General features: G+C 39.4%; 1 protein-coding gene across 19 annotated transcripts in view; it reads left to right on the top strand.

Moving 5' to 3' along the window:
• The window catches only part of lrrfip2 (leucine rich repeat (in FLII) interacting protein 2), a 59973-nt gene that overhangs the window by 29801 nt on the left and 12196 nt on the right, over nucleotides 1-17976 (top strand). For 6 of the 19 annotated variants that reach the window (XM_066690446.1, XM_066690451.1, XM_066690448.1 and 3 more), the window contains exons 4-18: nucleotides 668-718; nucleotides 2914-2967; nucleotides 3088-3135; nucleotides 4920-5015; nucleotides 5924-5971; nucleotides 6908-6979; nucleotides 7673-7747; nucleotides 9136-9183; nucleotides 9304-9348; nucleotides 10062-10109; nucleotides 10242-10298; nucleotides 14648-14719; nucleotides 15854-15967; nucleotides 16921-16965; nucleotides 17436-17567. In XM_066690446.1, the coding sequence (XP_066546543.1) occupies nucleotides 668-718; nucleotides 2914-2967; nucleotides 3088-3135; nucleotides 4920-5015; nucleotides 5924-5971; nucleotides 6908-6979; nucleotides 7673-7747; nucleotides 9136-9183; nucleotides 9304-9348; nucleotides 10062-10109; nucleotides 10242-10298; nucleotides 14648-14719; nucleotides 15854-15967; nucleotides 16921-16965; nucleotides 17436-17567 (1005 nt within the window). The remainder of the gene's footprint in view (nucleotides 1-667; nucleotides 719-2913; nucleotides 2968-3087; nucleotides 3136-4919; nucleotides 5016-5923; nucleotides 5972-6907; nucleotides 6980-7672; nucleotides 7748-9135; nucleotides 9184-9303; nucleotides 9349-10061; nucleotides 10110-10241; nucleotides 10299-14647; nucleotides 14720-15853; nucleotides 15968-16920; nucleotides 16966-17435; nucleotides 17568-17976) is intronic. The other 13 variants (XM_066690460.1, XM_066690458.1, XM_066690459.1 and 10 more) reach the window with 6 other exon arrangements.

The raw sequence follows: 17976 nt of genomic DNA, 5'->3' as shown, positions 1-17976 counted from the left end.
TAATAAACACATGGTCACATAAGTTACAATAGCTAATACAGTAATGTGTTATGGTCTTGTCCAAAAATAAACCATGCATCTGCAGTATTGTACCACGCAAAATTGTCATAGTTTAAAATAAACTGATCCTCCTGTTGGAGAGTATAGTGTTTATAACTTACCAGGGCTGCGTGTCACACATTTTAAACCTTCAGCCCAGACAAGATGTTTCCTGTGTGTCTTTGTCAGGAGAGTCTGGCTGAACATACACTAAGACACTATGTAACTTAATCGCTGCTTTAAAATACTTTCTGCACTAGGTGTTTTTCCACATATATGTAGATGACAAGATCAAGATGTCAAGTGTTGAGTTTCACAAATGCTAGAACCCCCCAGGTTCAGTTAGTCTTGGAGACCTCTTGTTCAGCCGATGTAATGAAAAACGGTGGGTACCGAGTGTAAAATTTCCTTTTACAACCTGCTGGTGTGTCACTTTATAACCCCGCTCAGAGATCTGTAAACTTAACCTGTACCTTTCTGGGAGGTGCTCTTTATTAATTATTTAAGCTAGCATTTTATTTGCCACACTGTCTTTAAATATCTTTTCTTTCTGAACACACTGACTCCATCTTTTCTTTTAAAAAGTTTTTTCCTGTTTATTCATTTTTTTCCTTTTCCTTCTGTGTAGCACTCTCGTCATTCATCTGATAGGAAATGGGGACAAATCCATCAGTGGATGGTAGGAGAAGGAGTGTGTTGTTTGAGGCCTGCATGAAACCCGTCACTCACTACTAACACACTGTGTGTTCAGAGCTGTGTTGACCATACTTTATCACCTCACTCTTAAGATCAATAGATAGCATGATATCATTTTACATGGAATAGCCACTTCAACAGAACTGTTTTGTGGCTATAATGTTTTTATGTACCAAAGTGAATGAAAAGTAATTATTATGAGATAAAAAAACAAAACAACATAATGTAGCAGTTTTCTACGAAATGTAAAAAAATACAATTATTATTAAAAAATGTTCTAAAATAGGTGAGCAAATTATTCTACAGTAATGCCGTCTTAAAAACACAAACGCACCAACAAATGAACAGTAGGCAACCCTCATTATGAGGCATATGGTATGACTGTAAGCCTCTAATTTAATGTTATAAAATATGCACAGTAAAGGTTTTCAAAGCTTTTGCACATTCCTGACTGTTGCGTTTTCAGCCTGGTTATTAAAATCCATGTGTTGGAAAGGTGGAATGAGAAAGTGGCTTCTGAAAAGAAGCTGTCTAAAGCTAGTTCATTTGGTTGCCAGAAAGGATTTCTTTGGCCAGTAACGCAAAACCAAAAGAGCTCAATTAAAAAGAAGAAGAGAATGGCAGCCAATCTGAACCCCAAATTGTACCACTCGACAATATTACTCCAGTTACTGTGCAAGGGCATGCTTTGCTAACGCTGACCTAATGTAAAGGATTAGCATATACCAAACAAGTTCAGTACATTACGTTTCTACAATATTGTGGCCCTCCCTCATTCATTATACTGCCAGGTCCGGGACAGGTATTGAAATTGGCAGTAGGCCAGGTTGGCAGTAACTGGAGTGTTAGAGAGAGAGGTTACTGTACTTTGATACAAATAGTTCAAGGTATTGCTGCATTGAAGATGCATGATCACGAACACATTCCCTCCTGATCAAAGAAACAAAAAACATTACACAAAACATTGTTAACAATGTAGGTTCCCAACTATACCAAATTGCGTTCTTTCTGCAGCCTAATTGTATAATTTTCTGTGACATGGCTCAAGGACAGTTAGAGGAGAATGTGTCCTCATTTCTCTTACCCATAAAACGTTTAGAAATTAATGGGTCAGCATCTGTTTTCTGTAGACAAGAGTTGTTGATACTAAAACCGTTCTTAATGGACTACTTTCTATTAGTATTTCAAATACTGAAATCAAGATCTATCACATTCAAAACATTTCAGAGATGTCCTGTTGTTTGTTTTTAGTTCTTTTTTTTTAATCTTTGGTAAAATCCCTGCAGATCAAAATGATCAGTGATCCCTGTAAAGAAAGTACAGTGGATTAAATTTAGATTTTATTTTGAGAAAAATGTCATTTACAAAAGATTATCAATCTTTCTGAGAGCTTGGAACAAAGCTGTCAGAGTGGTAGGCTTAAATTAAATTCCGGTGTGTTTAAAAAAATTCCATACCATGTGTTGGCTTTTCTACTACAATATATACATTTGTATAATCAGTTACTAGTCCCATAAAATGCCTCCCCTGACCACAGCTGTAAACATCTCACATTGCCTTTTGAATCTGAGCCTTAAAAAAAGGCTGGACTGTTGGGATTTGTTTACGGAGTGGTGATGAATGCTGTGGTTGGAGCTGTGATAAGATCTCTGACAGAGAATACACCACCCTGTTAGTAACCTCTTACCTGTATACGGGGGTAGACGTTCATATCAGTCTTGCACACCCTGCGCAAACTGAAACTGAAATTAGGTGCACACGTAGAATCTGCTGTATGTTACAATAAATAAAGTATAATTATTATTTTGTTCATAGATTTACTCTCATTCAGCTTTATTTCTGAACTGCAAGCTGAGAGTTTTCCAGTTGGCATGTAGCACTTGTTTTAGACAGTGTAATGTGCAGCAGGGAGAATGTTTCTGTACTGTCCGCAAAGTCAAACCAGGACCCAAGTAAAGATTTCCAGCTTGTGTTTTTCTCTGCATGTGAACAGTCGCGTCTGTCATGAGGAACCTGGAGAGCATGTGGATAAAAGCGTCCTTTAATGTAGTTTTATAAGGCTGAGCTGCATGGTGTGTTTCACCCATGTGGCGTTTCCAACATCTACATTTTTTATTTAATTTTTCCATATTCTGTGTTTTTTTTTCTCTTTCACTTCATTTCCCCTGCCTCTCTCAGGAAGACACAGAAAAAGCCAAGTATGGTTACAAGTCCAGTGGGCGGCATCACCGGGTTTGTACTTTTCTTCCCTCCCTCATCCTCCTCTCTCTTAGTATGAGTTTTTTTCCCCCCTTTTTCCTTTTCTCTGTTCTCAGTTTCCCTTTCCTATCTGTTCCTTGTTTCTTCATGCAGGGAGCTGATGATGATGTGAAGTCAGTCCGCAGTGTTGGCAGTTACAGGGTTTGTACAGTATGCCGTGTAGAGTTCTCATTTATCTATTTTCTACATAACCCTGTGTCCAATGTCGTTTATTACATACATGTGTTTTTTTTTAGCCTGTGTATATATTTTTTTCTTTTCTTTTCATGGAGCTTTTTTGTTTTGTTATTTTCATTGTAATGAATTACATATTTGTACATAGAAGTACAGGGTTCCTTTGAATGACACACAAAGCTCAGCCTTTAAAATAGGGCCCTGCTGAGACCTTATTTGCGTATAATAACATTCGTTTAGTTGCCAAGGCAGGGCTACAGTGCCAGGACATTCAAGGCAGAGCTCATGGCAGAGGGAGCTGGAGTCCTGTCTGTAAGTCCTGTACAGCAAAGCTTGCATCAAAGGAGTGAAGCTGTGAAACTACAGCTTGGCTCTCCCTGGCCCCCTAGCCGGAGACCAGAGGACAGTTTAATGGGCGATGGGGAGAGAGAGCTCCCGCTGGGTACAGCTTTCCTGATGCACATGGCCGGCAGTAAAGTTGATAGTTCATCCCACACCCTTGAATATTGTGCAATTCTGAACTACTACCCCCTACCCCCAATGCCTCTGTCCTGGCTAGTTCTCTGTCCTGTTCATCTCTCAGTGTGCCAGCGTAAGGCAATACCTGATTACTGTGGGGAGGACCAGCTGGATGTTTCTAATTAAAAACAGTTGCACACTAAGACAGTCAACACAGACTTCTTGGAAAGAAACGCGTAAATATGCTAAACCTGTCTTAACTGGCAGATTCTCACAAAAAGAGACAAACACACTCATACACACACACACATCTGACAGGAATTCAGACCCTGAGATAATGGATCGAATGCCATTGCACTGATTTATACTGCTCAGGTGTTTTGAGCTTGCATTGCTCTTGGAGCCTGGATACCCTTGGTAACACTGAGTTCTGAGCTGTGTCTGCACATCAGATACCCCTCTGAAATGTATCTCTCCGCTGATATCGTGCTCTCCGGAGATTAAATTCCTAATTGGTGTCAGAACGGCCCTCTGTTTGCTGTTGCTTTGATCTTTTAATAGTCCATCAGTTAGAGGAGGTGAATTTGAAAAGGCAAATCAGAAGTCACTCAACTAGCTGAACAGGCGTAAGTTATGTCCTCCAAAAGGTTTATTAGGGAGCTTTTAAGTCTTTTATTTTTTCTGTTTTCCTCTTTGTCACTCTCTCAATGAAATGTAATCCATGTGTACAGTTGTGCAATGCTCTGTGGTGCTAGTAAATAACAGCTAAATGAGGCTGGGCTTGGAAACACAGGGCCTTAGCATCATCCACAAGCTATTTTGGGAGAAAACACAGTGTATTCCCTAGTCACTGAAACAACCTATGTTTACATTTTTAGTTTAAAATCAAATTATATTATTTAGACTCTCACTTCCTATTAGTAATCATTATCTGGTTGTTCTAGGGAACACATTAAGAAGGAGGACACATGTTTACACATCTTTGAGAATTTGTCTTTCTGAAATACTTTTATGTATGGTTTCTTTCATTAAACATTCCTGAAATGGTTTGAAACTGGTTAATGTCCTACTCAGTAAGACCTACTTATTCACCTTGAGTTTGCCCTTTCAGACATTATGTGCAAGCAGATTTTATTCATAGTATGCCAAAAGTAGGCTATAGGTGTTTCTTCGGGACATGTATGTCTCCAGTACAGTGGCATAGTTTCTTATTGTTTCCTGCCTCTTGGAACTGAATTGAGGTTACAGGTGTGGTTCTTCTGTCACTGATTTGTGTGTTTTGATTTTTGAAGCCATCCTCCTCCTCGACCTCTCTGTCCTCCTCCCTGCGAGATGTGGGGGGGACTCACAAAAGCCGAGCGAGCACCACCCGGAGAAGAGACCTTGTGGTGGGTGGGGTGTGGGGTGCATTGCTTCCTGTGTGTGGGTCAATGACCGTGTGTGTGTAGGCCTGCCCGGCTGAGTGAGATCTGCCACTAACCACAAGCCATGTAAGAGTGTAAAGATGGCTGTGTAAGCCACCCGCTAGTTACAGCAGAGTGTGCCTGTTCACACAGAAGAATCATCTCAAACACTTGTGTGCTGTTTTCCTTACTTGTGTTTCACTGGTTGCAGAGTGAAAACACCCCTAACAGATCCCTCATTGGAAGTCTGTGTTGGTGTTATTGAGGGGGGGTGTACAGAAGTTATCAGCTGTACACAGTTGAAGTTACTGTGATTGCAGAAGACACTAACCAGGACTGCATGAGGCCCTGGATTGGGTGTTGGAAAGTTATTCTTTGATTCTTGGAATAAGGTGCCCCTGGGATGTAGTTAATCACTTTGTTAGCACAGCACACAATGCAGTTTGAGTTCACCCTTCTCTGACCTTTTAGTATATTGGAAAATATCTTTATCTGGAAACTTGTGTTAATCGTAGTCATGACCTTTTTCACCTTATCGTAGAATTGTTTTCCTGACATTCAATGCTGGAATGACATTTTCCCCTCAGAGTTTAATATATTTAATATATATTTAATATATATAAATATTTTTTTTGCAAAAGACATAGACAGATACCTGTGTGTGTTGTGTGTGAAATGCTGTTTATAGCTCGTTTGTTTTAGTTTTATGACATTTGTATATAACGTTTTGAGAGTAGTTTTACTTTTGGTTGCTGGATTGTTTGTTTGCTTGTATTTCACTGTTTTGGAGTCAGCATGGCTAAGACAGCAAGGTGTTTTTTGTTTATTTTGCATAATTGAATTCTGTTGAGACCATCACTATTCATTTGCGTTGTTCTTTCCTTTGCCCTCAGACTGACAGCTATAAGGACAGGTCCTCTGTTCAAAGCTCACGATCATCTGTATGTACGCTAAAACTGCCTTTGCAGAACATGCCTGTGCTTGTGTGTACATAAATGGGAACTGTTGTTCCATATATAAGAGTGTGTGGCTCTAACACTAGAATTCAAGTGCTTTTACATTTACACACATGTATAAAATGTATCAGAAGATCATGTAACTGCATCCTGTTTATCTCATGGGGGGTGTTGGGGGATGAATACTACCTTGTCACTTACTATAGTCCATGTTAACAGTTTTATTAAATATTTATTATCATTGATTTAGTATATGGGATCTGTGCTACTTCTGTGTCTGCCTGCTCTAACACTAGTAGCATGCGTCATTCCCAAGTGCCAGGGGAAGTGATCTAAAACTGATTTAGAAAATGCCTCATGTTCCATGTGGCCTATCTGTTTAAAGTCACCACTAAGAGTACAGGACGAGTCCCACCGCAGCCTTGAGTTTTCTTGCCTAGAACCTGGCCGTGCCAATAGCTGATTATAGATTCCCTGGAGTCACCGCAGCATTGGCAGAACCACTCCAGGATTGAGTGGACTCGTCAGACCAGTGATCTTGAACTGTATCAGTGAAAGATGGTGCATGTCTGTCTTCCCGCTGATACTTTGCTTAGCTGTTTCTGATTGAAGGACATACGTTAAAATAGCTTTTTCCCAGGATTGTAATGGAGGGGGCAGGGCATTTTGTAAGCTGAATATGTAGTTGTACTAACACTTGAATATGTAATGTACTTGAATATGTAGGTTTACTAACCACTTTTTTTTCCACGGTTTGTGTTGGTGGTTATTGATAACTTCAAGCTGCTTTTTTTCCTTGCCCTTGTTGGTTACTTTAACGTATACCTCAAGCTAACACAACGCATGATCAATGTGTGAGAGTTTCTGTCCATATGCATCCCCCTGAGCCTATGACCTCTGATCCTGATTTTGTCCTCACAGAGCTCTGCTTACAGTGACTCTTATGGACTCAAGAAGACTCCTGTGTCTAGCACCTCCAGGAAGGACCTGTTGGTTAGTTCAACACTGGCATAGGCATTTTCTCAACAAGGAAGCACTAACATTGTAGATCACCCCTTACGGCTACAGCATCACTGAGATGGGTGTGGTTAGGGCAGGAGGCGGCGATGTTCAGTCACATGCTCCGACGTTGATTCGTTCAAGCCTTTTTTACATGTAGACCTAATGCTTCAGAGAATTTGAAAGTGTAGGCTATTCTCTTCAAGGTTTCACCAGAGTGCAACTTTAGCAATATGCTATTGCTGAAGGCTTGTCTGATCATTGTCCATAATGTTCTGTGGGCTGTGACCTATGATACTAACAGAAAGTTCCTTATCAATACATCATGTGTTACAGTTGACTGTTCAAAGGTTTGAGGCTATAATTTAATTTAAGTAAATTCCTCCATGGAGATTTTTTTATTTTTATTTTATTAGGCCATAAAAAATGGGTAGGTTCTTTTTTTTTTTTTTTTTTTTGATGACATGGACCTGTGCCAGTTTAAAACTTCTAAGACTCATTTGGAAAACAGCAATGTTATTTTGTATATTTACTTACAGGCATCACACCATCCTACTTGTTCATGGTGTCCATACTATTGTTTTTAATGTTTTAATTTTTAATTGTATTTATTTCTCTCCATTTGGTTTGTGGCTCTGTGTTCTGCCCATGGCTTTGCATAACATTTATGCTGTGTCCATTTCATAGGCTGGATTTTACCATGACCAAAGAAACTACAGCAGCCTTAAGTACTCCAAACCTCTCCCTTCCTACCACACTCGGGTTTGTCTATCTCATTGCTCTCTTCTGTCCCATGTACTTGCAGCTGTTCATTTTACAATCATACCTTTGCCATCTATTCCCATTCCATCTTCAGAACTGTACTGCAGTTTTACTGTATAGGATTTTGGAGAGCTCTACATTTCCCTTTTAAGTTCTTCTTTTAAGAACACATTCTTGCATTTATACATAATACGTAGCTGAGTAAAGCAAGTTTGCATAAACATCAACAAGATCCAGACAAAGAGCATTGTTCCAGATGTACATTATGCACAATTAGTCAAACAAAATGTTGTACATTACACAGGGTAGAAAAACATGAGCAGCATGTTGTGCCTTAACTGTGGCACGGAATGCACACACTTTGGAATTCAAGACAGCTCTGTGAGCAGTGCCTTCTGGGTAATCATAGAAGGGTGTGTAAAGCATGTCTGGGTTATAAGATACAGAAAATCACAAAGAAACCCTTCCTTACCATACTAGACCAATCATTAAACCAGGTTAAAAGACTGAATACAAAAACATTTGATTGTATGGGGAATGGTTAATTTTATGTGATTATTGTGAAGGATCAGCAGCATTTGCTGTACACTCTTAGCTTTCGCATGTTGCAGATGTAAACAGAAATGTGAAAGGTTGAATAGCATAAAATAGTATCCATTGCCATTTTATTATTATTACCATTATAATTATTATTAAATAATTTATCCCTCTTTAACAGAATTGTATCTTGCTGGTGTGAAGCAAATAAGGGCAGCTTTGAATATTATGAAACCTTGCATCTTGGTCCTTCAGTCTCTTTAGTGCATAGATATAGTATTATGCTGTATCTTGAGTGAAAAATATGTTTACTAATGCATTTAATAAAATATATTAAAGTCCCTGTTGCTGCTCAACCCAATCTGACAAGGGAGCATCGAATAACCACTAAGACCATGGCTAACCCATGCAATTATGTTTATTAAGCCTGTGAATGTATTGGGAATAGATCCTTTTACATTAAAACATTTACCTTGTTAAGGTGAGAGGAAATTGTGTTCCTTCTCCCCCACTCCTTTGTTACTAAGCCAAGTAAATCCCAGAGACGTGCTTATTGGGAAAGGTTTCAAGGAGCAGGTGGCTTTCAATATTAAGGGAAGTTTCATTCCTGCATTTATGGGACAAAAGCTAATCTGTATTCAATGGGACTTAAATCCAAATTGCAGATATTGTTTTAAGTGTGGCCATGGTTGCGGCACCTATTCTAGAAGCGTTGAAAAGCAACTCCACTTAATTCAGTTTTCTGACAGTTTCCACATACAAGTAATTTCTGAAATCTACACATTGCCATAAGCAAGGTCATTAAAACTGCAACAGCTCACTGTGCTTCTGTTATTCCCTCTCGCTTGCAGTCCTCTTCTCTTTACAATGACCCTCTACCAACTTCCAGGAGCTACAGGGTCAGTATTGTGTGCTGTCTGTCCTCTGTAGCATCTTCATGTCAAAACACTCCCCACCTTTTCCTGTCTTGTGTCATTTGGCTTGTTGTAAACGTCCCACACTTTCCCTCCCCGTCACAGGCCTCCCCAACCACGGGCACGGGTCTGACACGCAGCTACAGCCTGGTTCGTATGCACTACACTGCACAATGTTCACCAGTGTGTGTGCATGACTCGCAGCTGCCCTACTGTGAGGTTTAGAACAGCAATTCAGTTTCATAGATGAACAATGCACTCGGCATGTACTGCAGTCTGTCTTTTGTAGTGGATGTTACTTATTGACATCTTTAGTGTAACGTGCACCTCTGCAAATGAGAAGCATCTTGCTTCTGCTGAAAGCTTGTACATTAACTTGATTTCACTCATTTACATAGAATAAATGATCTGTGGGTGTTTCCCTTCCCCAATATGAACATCTTGCACAGATTTAAAACTATGCAGTCAGTGTTTCAGGAACAAAAGACGTGTGTGCGTGTGTATTTTTATGTATGATAGTGTTTAAGAGTTGGACCTCATGTGCATGCACATTTGTGTTAAATAAATACTTAAGCTCAGTACTAATTCATTTCAGGGGTTGCCATATTTATTATATCTTCTCTAACCTGCCCTTTGGCATTGCAGGTCATTCTGACTGCTTGGCTATCTCATGTGTTTACTTTGAAAACACACAGGAATGGATTTGACTCCTAAACTGAAAGCATGCTGATCATGTTCTGAGCTTTTTTTTTTTTTCCTTCCCCTGTGCATTGGAAATTTAATGCAGCTGTTGTAGTGGAAAGACTAATGAAATCTTACACTCCTCAATTTTCTTTGACTTGTGGGTTTCTTTGTGCCTTCAGGCGTCTTTATACGATGAGGGTCGCTATGGGTCTTACAGTCCGAGAGCTGTAAGTGTCACCAGCCTTTGAATACTCGTATGATGTAATATAGATGGCAGTAACTGTCAATTCTTTTTAAGCATACAATGCTTCTGTGGTCCGCCCTGCATTAATCTCTGTCAATGCCCACTTTGTCCACAGCCCTCAGAATACAGCGGTTACTCATCAAGAGCGAGTTCGACTCGCAGCAGTCCAGTGGTGAGAGCCATGCAGTGTGTATGATGTGCTCTGGCTGCCCAGAGGGCGCAGTCCATGTCTTTTTTGCATTCACTAACGCACCGCACTTTTCACTGAGACACACCCTAAGTTATCTTTAACTTGGTATTGTTATAGGAAACTGCTCAATATACATACAGTGAATTGCAAAAGTAATCAGACCCTTGCTCAGTTTTCAACATTTTAAAATGTTGCTTAAAAGCTTGCAGTCATGACACTTTGAAGTAGGAATTAATGTGTTAAAAACAAAACCTACTCTGCATATGCAAAGCAAAAACAAAAATAAATAAGTAATTCAGGTAGTGAATTTCAAGTCTACAATGTAGACCAAGGAGCTTTCAAAGCAAGTCAGGAATAAAGTAATTGAAAAGCACAGGTCAGGGGAAGCGCACAAAAAATATAAAGGTCTTTGAATTTCCCTGTGAGCACAGTCTACTCAATCATCAGTAAATGGAAGGTGCATTGTACCACCCAGACACTGTCCAGATCAGGCCATCCCTCCAAACTGAGCAACTGGGGAACGAGGAAACTGGTGAGGGGTGCCACTGTGAGGCCAACTACAACTTTGAGATGAGAGAAACTGCATCAGTCAACTTAAAAAAATAAAAAGTAAAAAATGACCCTGTATGGCAGGGTGGCAAGAAGGAAGCCATTACTAAAAATAAGCCATCTCAGATCCTGCATGGAGTTTGCAACAAACCATCAGAGTGATCTGACCAAAAATGTGTAAATAGATGTTGTGGTCAGACAAGACCAAATTGGACCTAAATGCCAAGCGTTAAGATTCTTCCGGTCAACACCTTCCAACAGTCAAGCCTGGTTTTGGCAGAATTAATCTAATGATAATGCTTCTTCTAAGCAGGAACTGGAAAGCTTGTTAGGATTGTAGGAAAAAATTGAATGAACAAAGTATTAGTAAACACTAGTTTACTAAAGGCTAGAACTGGGTTGAAAATTCATCTTTCGGGAGGACAATGAGCCAAGTACAAGGCCAAAGTTACACTAGAGTGGCTACAGAATAATTAATGAAAAGTTCTTGAGTGGCCCAGTTAAAGTCCTGACTTGAATCGTATTGAGAATCTGTGGAAAGACTTGAGAGCAAATCTTTTGCAAATCTGCCAAGAAAAATGGGCAAACATTGCACCAAGACAATGTGCAAAGTTGGTAGAGACTTAAAAAGTCTTCAGGTCTTGCTGACATTTACTGTAACTTATCTTACCCAGTTTGAGCTTTCAAGCTTTGAAAAAAATACATATATTCAAAACAAATTGTATCCTTTTGTAATTTCACAAAATGAGACACCATAGGAAGGGTCTGAATACATTTGCAAGGCACTGTATATGTAAGTTTGACTTGACTGTCTCTCTCTTTCAGTGCCTGATTTTATGTATCTTTGCATTTTATTTTCTTGTTTTTAATTATGCTTTTGATTTAGATTCAACTTTCAATACACGTCTATGCAAATCACTCCTGCTTTGGAAATCACCTTCTGATGTGACATGTGCAGTTTCATGTTACTCCGAATCCCACAGCATGGCAGCTTGATGTTCTTTCCAGGCTTGTGTTACTCTCATGCACAGGGATAGTAATGGACTTAGTCAGAACATATTGTGGGAGTAGCCTTAGTGCATCTTTACTTCAGTTGTACAGTGGAGGACACTGTGATACGGTATTGGGGATACACACTCTTCCTTTTAGTTGTCTTTACATCTGGAATCCAGTGAGGAGACAGTTACTGATGGGGTTATAAAGACTTCACATTACAAAGTTTAAATTGTAACCTCCAAAGTTTAACATGAATAACTTTGTGTGTTTGGGTTTTGTTTGGGTTTTCTCTTTGACCTTGTATTAAACAATCAATTACCATCAACCGTATCTGTACAGATTGTTCCAATTGGTCTTGGAATTCTGGAAGATCTGGAATTCAGTGCAGCGCAGTCCATATATTCCTATCTTGATATTTCAAGCCAGATTTTATTTCAACATATATTTGTAACTCAAAGGTTCTTATTGAGTCATTATAGTTTTTTCTGTGATTTGATGGTAAATGGCATTGTGAGGGTTTCTGACATGTTATTCATAGGCTTCGAGTCTATTTACAGAAGGCTATCTCACAGTCTTTTTGAATAGATTGTTAGCAGTGTGAGATGAATTGTATTTACTGAGCCTTTTGTGGAAATGACATCATAAAGAATCAACATAGCTTTACAATACTAACCTGTGCATATCTGATTTGGCCAGAACCCCTGTACAATATTTACCATTTGTTTTTGTCAACCATCTGCCACATTTTCAATGCAGTGTGGGTTTCCATTGACTACACTTTATCTGGAAACACTCTTGTGTGTATTTATATGGTGGCCTTTTGTTTGTAACTTTGAATATTGAAGTTGTGTGTATAGAAGTTATTGCAGCATGTCACAGTATGTACAGTGCTGTAGATCTTAAAAATGCATACAGATAAGTGTCGAAAAATATATCTTGTCTTAATTTAAGACTAGCAGACTAGCAGGATTTCAGTTAAATTAGTTGTGCCAGGTGGATCCAGGTGGATCCAGTTGGATCCAGTTGGATCCAGTTAGGTGTGCTGTTTCTCAGTGACAAAACACAAGTCAAGCAGTTGACCAGGGGGCTGAAACCAAGAGCCCAAAAAACAAAAATAAAAAACTTGCAAAATGTAGAAGCATGTGGCCACTACAGTGTCATGTTTGCAGAATGATTGCCTTCCTGGATGAACTCATCCAAGAAGATTTAATTTGTGAACATTGTCAGCATGTTGAAATCCTAGAGATCAAGGTCCTTGATCTTGAGGCTCAGTTTGTTGATCTGTGCTGTATTAGTGATATGGAAGAATTAGTCAATCATCCCATTAGAGAGATGGTGTGCACGCCAAAACCTAGTAGAGTTGAGACCTTAGAGCAGGAAAATATACAGAACTGCTGGGTTACAGTAGGTTGCAACTGCAGAAAAGGGCGTGCACAACCCTTAGAGATATCCCAAGAGCTCAGTCAAGATCCTCAAACTGGAAGCCATAGGCATTCAGGGTAATGTAAGTAGATGGATTGTGAACTGGTTGATATATAGGAAATGGAGGGTGTCGATTAGAGGAGTTGCTTCTAACTGGAGTGAGGTTGTTAGTGGAGATCCACAGGGGTCAGTATTAGGGCCTTTGTTTTTCTAATCTATATTAATGATCTGGACTCTGGGATAGTTAGCAAACTTGTCAAATTTGCAGATACAATCTTGGCACCACAGGCTATTCAAAGGGACTTAGATAATATTCAGTTGTGGGACGACACCTGGCAGATAAAATTCAATGTGGACAAGTGCAAGGTAATACATGCAGGTAACAAAAATATCCACTATAATTACACTAAGGGAGGAATAGAACTAGATGAAGTAACGCATGAGAAAGACCTAGGTGTCTATGTGGACTCCTCACTTTCTCCATCCAAACAATATGGGGAAGCAATAAAAAAGACATACAGGATGTTAGGGTATATTGTCAAAAGTGTAGAATTTAAAACAAGGGCAGTAATGTTAAGACTGTACAATGCACTAGTTAGAGCTCATCTGGATACTGTGTACAGTTCTGGGCTCCACACTTCAAGAAAGATATCGCTGCTCTAGAGGCAGTTCAGATGAGAGCAACCAGACTTATTCCAGGTCTGAAGGGAATGTCCTACTGAGAGACTGAGGAACTGAACCTTTTCACCCTGGAACAGAGGAGACTACATGGGGACTTGATTCAAGTCTTCAAAAATCATGAAAGGCATTGACCACATCAAACTAGAGGAGCTTTTCCACATCAGCAGGGACATGCACACCTGGGGACACAAATGGAAATGGGGCTTCAAGGCATTCAAGATGGAAAACAGGAGACACTTCTTCACACAGAGAGTTGTCACAATCTGGAACAAACTCCCCAGCGATGTGGTTGAAGCTAAAATGTGGTAACATTTAAAAATAGACTGGATAGGATCCTTGGATCACGTAGTTAATAATGAACACCAAATGAGCACGATGGGTTGAATGGCCTCCTCTCATTTGTACACTGTCTTATGTTCTTTGCTGTGTTCTTCTTATATATGCAGTAATGATACGTGTGGGGCACTCGAGGTCTTGACCTTGAGTTCCATATGCCCGTCTGCAGGGCTGCGGTTACAGACATTGCTCTCTCGCTGTCAACATCTGGTTCAGTTTTTGTTTTTTATCATTACTGCAGAATCATAAATTGCATGTTGCGTGTAATGAAGAAGAAGAAAAGTAGGGAGCCCAAGCCTTCCAGTGTGCAAAGCTGTTTATAATCATACTGTCTTTAATCCTTATAGTCCTCGGATGATGACACAGCGAGCACTGTGTCCCAGGATCGCATCAGTGGTCGGGGGCGACGCGATAGCGTGGTGAGCTGACTTTGCATGCAAGTGTGTTTCTGCTGTTCTCCGTTCTAGCATTCAGGGATGCCCTGGGGTAGTAACCCCAATAAAGCAGTGACATTTACTTAATTTTAGCAGCATCAACAGCCTGATGAAGGTCTTTTGATCAAAACATGCCCATTTTACCACTTTGAATAAATTGTCAATACGAAATTGGCAGATGACATTTCACTGTCATTTCTTTCATGTTTTGGACAATGTGTGTGATACAGGTGGTTATTTTAGAGTGTGCTGGGCGTTATGACTCATTTCACTGGATTTGTTTCATTAGCCCAAATCCTTATAAAATTATGTGCATGAGAGTTTTTTGTGCAGAAGTTTCTTCAGTTGCAAAATACAGGTTTGCCTTTTTCTTTCAAAAGTTTTGATTCAGGTAAAAGTGATCATCTTTCGCAGTTCTGTCAACAATGAGTCAAGAACTTAATTTAGGGTCTTTCTGACACATTATTCGTGATCAGTTCAACATTGTTGTTGTTTGTTTTTTATATTACCTATATCATACCATAACTGACTTAACTTCCTTTGTCTAAATTGTTTGTCTCAATGTTTGTCTTTATTCCTGGGAAGAATATAAATAGGCAATACAGAATGAGTCATGGCCCTTTACTGTGAGAGGGCTTGACTAAGTAAGGCTGACTTAAAGTACTTATGATGAAAATTATACTCAAATATTTTTAAAGCATCATAATCTTTCACAATAACATACATGTACAGTATGGTTGAGAGATTTGATGTTCACCTCCATTCACCTCCTTTCAAAGTATTAATTCTGCTGTGCGCTGATTTGCTGGTGCTCATAGAACGTTTTGCAATGTAAAACCTTTTACAGCCGGGATGCTGCAGTCTACAGTCCAGGCTGCTGTCAGGAGCTAAGGTTTGTTTAGTTCAGGTGTGGTTATTATACGGGCCTACATACGATTTAAAATGGTTTTCTTGTTCGCCACGGTTTCTCCAATCCATTCTTCTGGATAGGTCTGTGTGTGTGCATGCTTGTAGCTGGGTCCTTTAAATCTGAGCGGGGAGTTTCCACGTGCAGGACATGTGTTAACCCCATTTTGCTTTCTGCCCCTCTTCCGTCTCTCTCTCGCCACTGCGCCGTAGTCCTCTGACTTCTCTGATAACAGCGAGTCAGCTGCGGATTATTTTAGCCGCTCCAACCGCAGGGGCAGCATCGTGTCTGACATGGATGATCTTAGCATCCCAGACCTGGACAGCGTGAGTTTTAGGGAACCGCACCAGAGCATGGATTGTTTCATCACTGATGCCTCCTGCTAACCCAGTATCTGAGTCATCTGCAGTGTGCGTTTGTGTGACAACCTCTGTTTGTATGTTCTCTACTAATTGTGCTCTACAGGTCTTCTGTACTGCTACCTTACCAGGAACTCTTTAATAAGGAATATTTATATATACACCAGGAAGGGAACTGCATGGACTGCGGATACTTTTTATAGTGTGTGTGAAGTCTGTAATGCAGTGTGTGTTGGCATAACCTAATGATATATTACAACAACGGGATGCAAAAGCTTGCCATTGTATTGTTGTTGTTGTTGTTTGAAATAAATGTAATTGTCCTGCCCATTTACAGTGTTAATCTGATTCCAAAGTCTAATTGTAAGTATGTTTACATATTGGTTCCATTCTTTACAGTGAAGAGAGAACCACATGACTGGGAATGCTTTTTACTTCTGGAACTTTAGCATTATTGCTTGTTTATTTTTTTATCAATTATATTTTGTATTACTATTAGTATTATCTAAAAATGTGGTGGTTATACCAGAGCCCTTGTGTTCAAATTGTTTGATTTGTTTTTTCATTGAGACGTCTTAGAGTTTATTAAAGTAACTTTGCTTATGCTTTTTAAAAATAATATTGTGCAATATTCCTACATTTTGCTGAATTTAAATACAAAAATGTTTGTTTTGGTGGGGAGAGGCAGCATGACAAAAAACTTACACTACATCCCACAAGGGACTGTGTTTGAACTTACTCTATTTAATGAAAGCATGCACAATTGGAGGTTGATGAATTGTAAACTAATCAAGTGGTTTGGTGGTGAGACATTAACCTCCACTAATAGATTAGGAAATTGCTCAAGCTGGGTATATGTGTATTATAGCCTTTGACTATGACTTAATCTAAAGTCTAAATATTTTCAATTAATTTTACAGCTGGATGAAAAATGCGACAAACAGTTCAGCGAAACGTTTTCTCGGGTAAGTGATGTGGAAATGGAACTATCTATCATATGACTGAGGGAAGATCAAAGATGGAGATGTGTTTAGTTATTAATTTATTTTTACAGAATATGGTAATGTTGGTTGCAAAGACAGAAACCAAACATCTGTATTTATATGAATGCAATCATACTGGAAATCAAAGTAAAGGTGCTTACTGGGAAAACAAAATTTGAGACGGAGTTAGAAAAAATAGTTATTTAACTGCAAATAAAAGCAACTGTTATTATAGAATAAGTCTGATCCAGTTTACAATGGACCCAGTGTGAAAAACTGCCTTAAGCTGTTTTTAATAAATTTGTCTAAAGGTAATATGAAAACGGAATCTCTTGACTCAGCATTTTGTGAGGACTAGCCTCTGCTGTGGTTGTAATTTCCCTGTATTCACGAGGTGTGTGTGTGTGTGTGTGTGTGTGTGTGTGCGTGTGTGTGTGCTCTGTGTTTCCCAGCCGTCATCCCGCAGTACTACACCAGGCCTGTCTCCTGCTACACTGGCCTCGCTGGGCGGGACCTCATCACGGAGAGGCAGTGGCGATACGGGCAGTATAGTCGACCCAGACTCTTCTCTCAGTGAATTACGGGTAAGTTCTCGACTCACTGTATACAGGAGCATAGCTGGCTGCTTGCAGTATGCTATGTAGGCAATAATGAATTTAAACTGGTTGTTCATGGCCTTAGTTGTACCCCTGTACTACCAACTGTTGGAGAGAAATTAGCTTAAGAAATATAGTCAAGGCGAATGTTTAAATGTCAGGTTTCCAGTGGCTTGTTGATAAACAGTTGTCCTAAACTTTTTATTTTTTATTTTTTATCAATTATATAGTGCCCAGGCTGAGAGTAATTTTGTAATGGATTTTAAACAAAGCCTGAAGGAAATACAATATATTTTGAATACTTTGTCTTGTTTTTGTAATATTAACCACATTCTGCAAAATAGTTATATCGTGTTACAAAGGAATAGCACTGTAAGCTTTTTAAGTTATGTGCATG

The sequence above is a fragment of the Amia ocellicauda genome, chromosome 18, assembly GCF_036373705.1.
Source record: "Amia ocellicauda isolate fAmiCal2 chromosome 18, fAmiCal2.hap1, whole genome shotgun sequence".
Lineage (NCBI taxonomy): Eukaryota > Metazoa > Chordata > Actinopteri > Amiiformes > Amiidae > Amia > Amia ocellicauda.
This window is presented reverse-complemented; position numbering and strand designations above follow the sequence as displayed.